Source organism: Tigriopus californicus, chromosome 2 (genome assembly GCF_007210705.1).
Source record: "Tigriopus californicus strain San Diego chromosome 2, Tcal_SD_v2.1, whole genome shotgun sequence".
NCBI classification, from domain to species: Eukaryota; Metazoa; Arthropoda; class Copepoda; order Harpacticoida; family Harpacticidae; genus Tigriopus; species Tigriopus californicus.
Genome location: NC_081441.1, coordinates 105,062 through 116,415, shown reverse-complemented (window position 1 = coordinate 116,415; position 11,354 = coordinate 105,062). Strand labels below are relative to the sequence as shown.

The 11,354-nt window shown below is 46.3% G+C and overlaps 1 protein-coding gene across 1 annotated transcript; it reads right to left on the bottom strand.

Annotated features, from left to right (window-relative positions):
• Nucleotides 1–2,390: 2,390 nt before the first annotated feature.
• LOC131876953 (uncharacterized) lies at nt 2,391–8,865 on the bottom strand. The gene is made up of 2 exons (XM_059222499.1): nt 5,545–8,865; nt 2,391–2,657 (listed from the first exon to the last, which is right to left on the bottom strand). Exon 1 carries the CDS (start codon nt 7,842–7,844, stop codon nt 6,282–6,284), a length of 1,563 nt encoding a protein of 520 aa, XP_059078482.1. The 5' UTR covers nt 7,845–8,865; the 3' UTR covers nt 2,391–2,657; nt 5,545–6,281.
• Between the last annotated feature and the right edge of the window lie 2,489 nt (nt 8,866–11,354).

The following is an 11,354-nucleotide window of genomic DNA, read 5'->3' as shown; positions in this document are numbered from 1 at the left end:
GGTCCCAAAACGCTAGCCTTGACTTTTTGGATCAAGGGACCGGAATTTCTCTGGACATTGGACGCCAGAAATCCATNGATGTGTTCCATTTGGAAGCGCTCACAGAATGAGGTAAATGGCCCACGGAATTGGGGCCCATTGTCCGATGTCACCTTCATCGCGAAACCGACCTCAAGAAACCAGCCAAGTAAGACAGATGTGATGGTTCCCGTATTTGTGGAGTAGAGACAAGCTACGAAGGGGTATCCACTGTATTCATCCACCATCAATAGATAGATACGGCCGTCAAGTTCGAAAAGATCGACCGAAACATACTCCATTGGGAATTCGGCGCGCTTACGTGTTATCAAAGGCTCAGTTGTCTGAGATGGGAGTGCGGCAATGCATCTTGTGCAAGCAGATATTTCATTCTTGACCTCGTTGAAGAGTCCTGGCCAAGCATAGAGTTGTTGGGCTTGTTCATATGTTTTGGTTATTCCAGAGTGAGAAGCATGTAAGAGATTGAGAATGGCTGGGCGTGCCGTGCGCGGGACCACCAATCGATCACCCAATAACACAAGACTGGCCTCCACTCGTAATGCCCCGTGAAAAGAAGCGTACGATGAAAGTGTGCCTTCCAGTTTACCACCGGATGATATCGCATCCCTCAGACGAAGATATTCATCATCAACGGCTCCATATATGACAGCCAGGGCGGGATTCGAGCTACAGATGCGGCGGACATGAACCTCCCCATCTATGTCCGGGGGGAAATGTGGTGCCCTACTGAGCGCATCCGCAATTAGGTGGTCTTTACCAGCTGTCCAACGCAAATCAAAAGAATAGATAATTAATTTTTCCCTCATTCTTTGCAGACGGTTATTGGCCATCGTTGAAAGCCCACTGACAAACACACCCAACAGTAGGCGATGGTCTGTAATCACGGTGAAGTTGGCGAGACCCCGAAGATAGTAATCACACTTGGATGCGGCCCAGAGAATTGCTGCTACCTCCAGCTCGATGGTGGCATAATTCTTTTGTGCGTCAGATAAAGCACATGATCCGCAGTGGATAAGCCTAGGCCTCCCATCTACCTCCCTTTGGAGGAGAGCATAGCCGAGTCCATGAAGTCGAGAGGCATCTGTCAAGAGCTCAGTCGGCAGAGATGGATTGAAAGGTTTGACGAGGGCGGGTGATGTGAGTAAATCTTTTACCTTTTTGAATTCCTGCTCATGGGTAGACAACCAGACAAATGCGATATCCTTTTTCAGGAGTTTTCTCATCTCAACCGTTGCGTGGGCGAGGTCCGGCATGAAACTCCCCAGTTGATTGGCCAAACCGAGAAATGAGCGGAGTTCTGAGATCGAGGTTGGGGAAGGGAATGTCTTAATGGAGGACAGCTTTGCGTGATCTGGGCCGACCCCATCTTTTCCCACCTGGAAGCCTGCAAATTTCAAATCTTGTGAAATTTGGAGCTTGTCAATCGAAAGTTTGATGCCGTGTTCAAGACAACGTTTGAGGACAATGACAACACGCTTCAGAAGGGTGTCAAAATCCGGTGCTTGAACGAGAAGATCGTCAATGATTTTCAGTAACCAGGGAAGACCTGAGAGTGCCCGATCTGTCCGGATGCAGAACTCATCTGAGGAGGAGTTCAGCCCCATTGGTGCGACTGTGTACATCCACTTACCGCTCGGCAACAGGAACGCAGTCAGAAGCATGCTGTCCACGTCAAGTGGCACCTAGAAGTATCCATGAACACAATCCAGCTTGCAGAACCACTTACTGGACGAATCTACCCTCTTCATGAGGTCACCAGCAGAATAGAATGGATGTATTGGCCTGCGAATTGCCCGATTCAATTGTCTATAATCGGTTACCAAGCGAACTTTCTTACCACCTGGTTTTGTCACAAAATGTGCGGGAGAGCACCACTCTGTTGGGATGTTACATGGGACGATGACGCCAGCTTTGGCAAGCTCACTGGTTAGTTTGATTGATGCTTGCGAAAGCGCAACAGGTGTCATTCTTGTTGTGGCCACTTGGCATGGTTTAACCTTGCTAGTGGGATCGATTTGTCGGCAAGGTTCTTTGTTCTGATTTGGGCGCCGCATCTGGCGGCATCAGGGGGCCAAAAATGAGTATTCAAAAAACTCTTGACTATAGAGTTGCTCCAAAATATTCAATCCCATACTCTAGACGACTTTTGACTCGGGTGTTAAGTATATCTGAGTTTCGTTGGAATTGCTTGTTTGGCAATTTAGCTCCCACGTTGGGAAGGAACAAGTCTGCTTTCATCATATTTTTGAATTGTGAGTGCTTCTGTCATAACATGTTTTAGAAGAGAGAGCCCCGGTTGAATACCACAAAGGTAAATAATTTTAACATCATAGCAAGAGAAAGTCTGTGAATATCATTACAATATTCATGCATTTCTATAGGAACTTTTATCTTTGCAATGTCAAAAATAAATTCGAGATACTTAATCCATTATTTTTACACACAATCTCATGGACACATTTGCAATTCCCATCGGAGGTTGAATCCCACAATTCCACCAGGAACTCTGTTCAGCTCGTTAAGTTCAGCTGAATTGATGGGGTTCACTCCTGGTTCCTGCTCCTCGGATATTTCGTCTTCATCTGATAGGAAAGTCATCCGAAATGGTCTCTGTTGGCCTGCAATGGAATTCTACATGTTACAATAGTTTATAGTTTATACACGAACCTTGTGAAGCCAAATTGTAATTATCTTTAGCGATGCTCTTCACTAACGTTTTTATGTGCAATTAAAAACTATATCAAATACTTTAAAATACATTTTGGAGGAACCATGACACTGCTGAAGTGGATGATTTGAAAGTGGTGTAACTAGCCATAGAAAAAGTCACCTTCGAAGGATTTCTTGCCTCTTTCTACCTCCATTTTCCGCCAGGTAGTTGGAAATGGCTTTTGATAATTCTCATCCCTGGGTATAACTACACATGGACTCCTAAGAGAGGAAGCGACACGGCTTTCCTAATTCCGCCAAGTTAAATAATCGGGTTGAACCAGGCCAATTTTCCTTACATCAAGAAAACAAAATTGTATTTGATAAATACTAACGAAATTTACGGTATTTAAAAGATGTAATCTTTTCCTCAGTGCGAGGTGGAAGAGTTATATATCTTTTCTAACTTTTCAATTCATGTAATATCATATTCGCCCAAGAATTAGAGTTGGCTTTTCTGGCTAGCACTTGATATCAGAGTTGACGAGGAATATTGGTGAAGAACTTGTTAAAATCGGACAAGAACCCCACCAAGGATCAAGACCTACTCGTAAATGTTCCTTGAGAATATAGGGGGGAAGCATATTGCATACGAGCTAATGCATCGTCATAAATAGCTATGGGGGAAATATGCAAGATTTTTCCTCAAAATATGCACATATAATAAGCAAAGCAAAAGTTCTGTAAATATGCACTGAAATGGCAAAAATATGCATTTAATTTTGCAGATTTTTTCCAGTTTTATTTTGGATATATCTTTGTAACAGTTGTTGTTAAGCATAAATAATAGGTCTCTTCAAAAAGTAAGCCGCAATAGCGATTGGTTTTTAGGGGTTTCTGTTGTTCCATTAATTTCCTACCCCCAGCGGTAAAACAATTGTCATGGTCAGTTTGAGTAATCTCAGGCAAATGGGGCTAGTTTTCATGGCCTGAATTATAAATGCCATATCTTTAAATCAAAACATATGTGGATACCTCGGCTTACATTTCATCTAAAAAATATTGAGCGCTTGATCCTCAAGCCTACATTTCAAGTTTACAGTTGCTAATTCAACTGATCTGATTGAATCTGGTTCATCCTAACCATGGAGTCCACCAGGATTGGAGAGGAAGGTTTTATAAACTTGCTAGGAGATATTTGAGCATTGTGTTGCTTCCCTTTTGGGTACTTGATCGGGAAGAAAGAGTTGATTAAGCACCCACTCAGCCCCTCAGCTGTAAATACAGGAGGCAGTGCTGAAATATCTAGCAAGGATTTTTAGAGCTTTCTGCCTCAGGCCTTGCAGCCTGCATGTCCTATCTCAAGCAGCACAACTCAATTAAGTACGATAATTAGGTCTGTCAGTTTAACGGCTTTGTAGGCGTTGATCCAGTAGCAGGATTTAAGTCAGACTTAATGTAGAAATAGTTATGAAATATGAATATATTTCTCGTCCTGAAGTGCTGGGATTCCAATCCCAGTAGCGGTAAGGGTTCCGCAAAAAAAAATTTTACCCGAAGTTAAAAATATTTTTAATGCGCCACATTTTTTCATGGAATGGATGCATGGATGGAAAAGACTTTTAGCTGAAAAAGCTGTTTGTTAACCATTTGGTTGCTTTTGAATCTTCAATTTTGCAACTCAGGTTTTGAAACCTGGAAAAACAAATTTTCTTTTATAATGTGACTTTCTTTGGTATCTCAGTTCCTCTTCTGCATTGAAAGGTACACCCATGACCTCCCAAGAATAGGGGCTGGCATCTTCCTAGTTGATTTAATGTGCTTTGTCCATAAAAAATTCAAAATATGCAAAGAAAATTGCTAAAGAAGGTGTTTGCTTAGAGAATGTACGAAAAGTATTGGATACTGTACGTTTTCAAAAGCATTCATGAGCTTTGCCCCAAACCAGGATTAAGGGTCAATTGTAGTTACCGTAGAAGCTTAACATGCGTTTTGAGAGCACCTTCAAGCCCTCGAGATTTCAGGCTAGAGAGTTGGATGTAGCGCAGTTGGTTAACGCGCCACCCAGCTAAGCTCAGGTTCATGGGTTCGATCCCAGGTCTCCCCTAGTGGATAATCGCATCGAATGGCGCTACTTGAACCCAGAATGGGACAAGGCTCAACACATCACGCTATATTGTATATATTGTAGTAATATAAAAATTACGGATCCAATGAGGCATTCTCGCACTAAAAACTATTGACTATTGTTAAAACAATGAAGTCCAACTCTCTTCTTTCTCGGGCTCCTTCATCGTTCAATTTGCTGCCCTCAAATATTCCTAGCCCTTTTAAGTCAGAATGGGACAAGTTTTGACTAAAATTCCCGATGAACCTTATATTCAAGGTTAAGCCAGATCAGCCAACTCTAATTGGTCGATTAAATAATATATGTTAATAAAAGTTAGGTAAAATGAGTATGTTTTACCAATAGCGGTAAGGAAGTCCCGCAAAATAAGTTGGAAAAGAGCGAAAATATGCAATTTGACTATTTTTTGCATTTAAGATGCAAAATGTGTGATTGCATTTTTCTCCCATCTCTAGTCATGAGAGAACCATACTCGGATCCAAAAGACAGACTCATGTTGCGACAAGCTTGGAACACGTGCAGTAAGCGCACCCATTTCTCTGTACTCCTTCTGAATGTACGGCACTCTACGACTTCGGACGCTTCACACTACGATGGAAAACCAGGTGGTCTAAGGATCCTCCAATGGACTGTTTTGGGTAAACCAGTATGTGTGGTATCGTCAGTAAAAGACACTCGGCATTTCCTTAAAACATTTATTCGTCGATCCCACACCTCGTGGTTCGTACCTTTTTCATCTGCTCACCAAAAAAACCGTTCTCCCGTCGAGCGAGTCAGTCTTGCCAGTTTTTCCCGTCCATCCCACACTCGTAGATTCGTTGCTCCATCCTCCCCCCCGCTCGTCCAGCGGGGGGGAGGATGGAGCTCGTACTACTCGTCCTACTCGCTCGTCCAGGGGTCAGGGGATCGCGGAATCCGGTTCTTCTCGCCGGTTAAGAGGGCAGACTTTGGTGATAGGTCGTGTGACAGTCCCCCCTTCCGTTTTTACTGACACGACCCTGACAAGACCGTCCGACCCTGGATGAGTAGACTCGATCACTCCAATTTTCCAACGAGATCGAGGCTCAGAATTGCCCACTAGAAGCACCACATCACCCGTCTGTAAGTTATCCTTCAAGGTCGCCCACTTTTTCCGTGCAAGAAGATTAGGCAAATACTGAGTCGTCCACTTGTCCCAGATTTTGTCCACCACTCCCTGTACATATCGGAAATGATCCCGAGTATCCATCTTGGCATAATTTCCCGGCGGAACAGTTGCATTTGCACGGAGCAACAGAAAATGATTCGGCGTGAGAGCTCTACCATCTCCGGGATTGGTACTTTCATATGTGAGGGGGCGAGAATTTAACATTCCCGTTACCTCACAAAGCACAGTTCGGAGCTCATGATCCCTTAGATGTCTTCTCACTGATTGTTCACTCTCCAGTACATTAACCATTGCTGTCTTGGCCGATTTTACGAGCGCCTAATGAACACCTCCCCAATGCGGTGCTCCCGGAGGTTGGAATTTCCAATGGATATTGTTGACCTCCAAAGACAGCACTCCCTGTCCCCCTTTTCGAGCCAACTCCACTAAGAGGTTGTGTGCTCCAACAAAGTTCGTCCCGTTGTCACTATATATTTGATGAGGCTTTCCACGCAAGTTGATAAAGTTCCTCATTATATTTAGGAAGTCTTGTGAAGAAAGAGAGGGCGCTACTTCAATGTGAACGGCTCTCGTTGTCATGCACGCGAAAATCGACCCCCATCTCTTCTCGATCTTATTTCGTAACACTAGTGCCTCTATCGGGCCAAAGAGGTCTACCGATGTAAAATAGAACGGTGGCCGACCTGAGGCAAGGCGTTCCTTGGGAAGGTCTGCCATTTCCTGTGTAGCAGAACGGGCCGTCATCTTTTGACAATGTTCACACTCACGACGAGCTCGTTTGACGGCTTCACGACCACGAAGGATCCAGTATTCCTGACGCAAAATTCCCAGTCCATGGTTTACACCCGGGTGATGATGTCGATGATGGCTATCTCGAATGATCAACTTGGTTAATGGGTGTTTGGGGCAAAGGATGACAGGATACCTTTGATCATACCCCAACTGGGCATGACTCAGTTTCCCCCTTGAGCGGAGAACCCCATTGGAATCCAGAAATGGAGACAACTCAAGGAGTCGCGAGGATTTAGGAACCAAACTCCCCCCATGAAGGGACTGAACTTCCTCCGGAAACATTTCGCTCTGAGCCGCCACAATCATCCCTTCCAAGGTGCCACCAGGTTCCTCTCGTATCCAGGTTTCTAGGGCTCTCTCAAGATCCTTTTCCTTGGCTCCCACCGTCAGTTCTCGGACCGAGTGAGCATTTAAAAACTTAGCTCTGACTTCTTCCACGGTGGGTTCAACCTGAATGTCGCCAGGCCAATGGTCTCTCTCCAGCATGAGAAATGACGGGCCTGAAATCCAGAGTCCATTCAACAGGACTATTTGACTAGCTCTGGTGGCCATATCAGCAGGGTTCATCGTCCCAGGTACGTGGCGCCATTCCCTGGAACGTGTCAAGGTCTGGATCTCTCCCACACGAACGGCTACAAAGGGCTTGAATTGTTGGGCAACATTCGTAATCCAGGCACGAACCACCAGACTGTCGGTCCAAAAAAAGGTTGCTTCAATTCTGAATCTGAATACCCGCCTTAGGTTATTAGCCAATCGTGCAGCAAGCACTGCTCCATGCAGTTCAAGCTTGGGGATGGTCTTGGGCCTCTTTGATGACACCTTGGTTTTGGAACAAGCCAATCTCACACTAACGTTCCCGTAAACATCGCAGCTTCTCAGATATGCAACAGCAGCAAAGGCATCTTCAGATGCATCGCAAAAGACATGTAGTTCCACCCTGGTGTCTTCAAGACCAAAGGGCAATAGACATCGTGGGAATTCAAAGGTCGGTAATTGTTGAAGACCATCAATCCACCCAGCCCACCAAGCATGAGCCTCATTCCCAACAGGGTCATCCCATTCACGATTCTGAATCACCAAGTCATTCATCTTTATTTACCCTGAGACGATCACTGGGGCTATTAGTCCCTGGGGGTCAAACAGTCCCGCTAACTTGCTGAGCAGACCTCTTCTCGTAAACATAGTCTCACAGCCTTGATTCAACCTGAAGGTCACACAATCCCGGACTGTGTTCCACACCACCCCAAGAACCTTGGCATCATCAAATTGAAGTGGAACGTCCTACTTGGGCCTCGTGTCCAAGGCTTCCACGAGTGCTTTACTATTGGAAGTCCAGCCACACAAATTAAAGTTACCATGCGAGAGCACTTCCTTCACTTTTGATGCCACCTTGATGGCATGTGACTCATATTCAAAACTATCGAGATAGTCATCCAAGTAGAACTGGTTTTTGATTCGTTCTCGGATATCGTCTGAACACTGTCCGTCCTCAGCAGTTTTCCAGAGTGTGCAGATCGCTATGCAGGGTGATGGAGCGTCCCCAAACACAACCCTTGTCATTTGATAGACCTTTGGAACTCGGTCCATGGGTTGTCTCCAAAGGAACCTGTGATACCTTGCATCCCCTTCTACCAGATGAATTCTGGAAAACATGGCTTCGATATCAGCCGTGACAGCCACCTTTTGTTCACGGAATCGAAGAAGAACATCAAGCAAGTCACATTGAAGTGAGGGTCCCGTAAGGAGGCAATCATTGATGCTCCGTCCATGGAACCTGGCAGCTGAGTCAAAAACTACCCTTACTTTGTCTCCATCCTTCTTCCATACACCGTGGTGCGGCAGGAAGGCTTGGTTAGGATGGGCCAACTCCTCGGGATCTTCGATAAGCCTGGCATAGCCATTCCTGAGCGTCGTCTCGATAGCCCTGACATAGGCCTGATGGAAACGCCCGTCACGAGTGAATCTTCTTTCAAGGCTCTCCAAACGTTTTTCAGCAACCGGTCGATTATTTTTGGGTCGATCCCTCTCGGGGGCCCAAGGCAAGGAGGCCTCATAGCATGGACCGTCCTTCCGCTTTGTTATTCCATTCTTGATCACTTTAAGTGCACACTCGTCTTGTACAGAGAGACATACTTGGCCATCATCCTTCTCGGCTCCATATGATTCTGTCTCAAAGAATTGATCAAGAAGCCGGTCCAGCCCAATGAAGCTTTCTTCATGATTGATGGTCTTGGAAAAATGAACCGATCCATAGTTTGATTGGGCCCCCCTCCCAACTTGCCCACGGCCAACCCATCCCAGGGGTGTCCGAAACGCGTACGGATCTCCCATTGACCCCCGTCGAAACTCCAGAGGTTCAATCAGGTGCCCATTGTCTAGCCCAATGAGCATTTGCACCTGATCCTCGTTGGTAGAGAGGTTCAGCTCCTCCAGATGACTCCAGCGACCATGGATTTTTGCCAATGAGATTCCGCTAAGGCCCTGGCAAACATTGGGGTGAGACCTGGCAACAATCCTAAACTTGGTTCCATTTGTTCCTGACACCTTCAAGGAGACGGTTCTTGAGATGAATTCTGTCACCCCAGATGCTCCATGAACCACCAAGCTTCTCTCCTTCCCCTTTGTCAACCCAATCCGTTTTAGGGCATCAGTTGAGATGAACGTGGTATCTGAACCCTCGTCAATCAGAGCATTTATCACCATTTGGCCATTTGGTCCGACACAGGTCACAGGTATCATCCCCAGGATGATGCTGACCCCTGTTTTGGAGGTGTGGGTGGAAGCACTTCCTCCAGGTTCAAGTGTTGTGGGTCCTGAATCATTTACCTTGTGAACGAGTGGGTGGTGATGCCGAATACAACCATCCTTCCCGCATCTCTGCTTTGATCTACATCTTCCCAATGAGTGTCCTTGCCTCAGACAACTGAAGCACAGATTCTTGGACACAACTAATTCCATCCTCTCTACAAGAGAAATAGTCCCAAAGATGGGGCAATGTATTACACGATGGTCGCCCCGACATTGAGGGCATGTGGAAGTGGATGCCGTGTTAGAGTTGCTTCTTGGAGTATTTGCTAGATGGTCTCGAGTAGTTGTTCCACAGACCGTAATTTGTGAGAATCGGCGTAGCTTCTTCACCCTTTTTAGGAGCCAAGTTTTTCCCGATCTGGGAGTCGTTCAGAGAAGGTGTCCCACGCAAAATATGTATCCTGGTCCAACTTTCTCTCATTTACTCGAACTAAATGTCCCCAAAGGGAATTGCCCTCCCCAATGAGCTGGGTGATGGTTAGGATATGGCCCTGAAGAGAAAAGGAAAGCCTTGATAGACTATTCAAATCTTTGGGCTTGACCTTGGAGAGGCTCTCGATTTCACGTTGGTGGGCCTCGACCAAGAGGACTGGGTCACCGTACACCTCTCCCAGTACACGGAGTGCTTCAAGGTAGTGATCAGTTGTGTTTCCATACCCGGCGATGAGGAGGCGGGCTTCGTCTTCGAGTGAGGCCTTTAGGAGTCCCATCTTCTCCACAGACGATTTGTTGGTTTCGTGCACTAAAGCTTGAAATGCATTGGACCATTCCTCAAATTGCGTTAAGTCTCCTTTAAACTTTGGCATTTTCACTTAGATGTTAGATCTGGCACCGGAAGTATACCCTGTTGTTCCATGGGTAGCCGATGCCATCCATGATGGACGTGGATGATTACCGAGAGCGTCTTGAAGACCGTCTTGGGGGGACTCATGTACAAAATCACGTCTTCTTTCCCCCAGACGAGTCATCTCTTTGTCCTAGGATTCCATATACCTCGGCCGGGGAGCTTCAACGTCAGGATAGACCCCGTGGTCAATCTGGCGGTTTGTTCTAGCACCTGGGACATGCTCAGTGTTTGGGTCCGTAGCCGCCATAGCTTTAAGAGGGATGTCTAAGCGTGACTGATTCTCCACGTTCCAAAATTCAACCAGTTCAGCCTGATCTGACCCGAATACCGTAGAAGCTTCATCCTCGCGGCCCTCTAGGTGGTCGGCCACTTCCGCCTTGACCTCCATAACCCGACTGCTTTGTTCATGTAAGTATTCCTCGACCCTCAGGCACTCCTCCTCATCCAACACAGTCGCAGTGTGAATGGCAACAATCTTGCCCAGCTCCATGACCAAGGCGTCGGCTTCCACAACCTTCATCCTGAGGAGCGTTCTTGACCGCCGGCTCGTGCCTCTGATGTAATCACAGAGGTCGTTGATACACCTTGTAATGGCCCGCTTTTTCGTGGCCATTTTTCGCCGCACATCCACCACTCCGGTCTTGGGAACGGTCCCAGTGGATACGCGTCCAGCAGCCTCTCCCCGACCGCTCACCATGGGCGTGTCGGACTCGTTCATGGCACTGTTCCTATTCAATCTGTGGCTCACTATCACTCGATTAGCTTAAATAGCCTAAATCGGGCTCGAAAGGACCAACATGGTCTAAGGATCCTCCAATGGACTGTTTTGGGTAAACCAGTATGTGTGGTATCGTCAGTAAAAGACACTCGGCATTTCCTTAAAACATTTATTCGTCGATCCCACACCTCGTGGTTCGTACCTTTTTCATCTGCTCACCAAAAAA

Coding starts and splice junctions, on each gene's coding strand:
- LOC131876953 (XM_059222499.1), bottom strand. CDS start 7,844: ATGAATGACTTGGTGATTCAGAATCGTGAATGGGATGACCCTGTTGGG.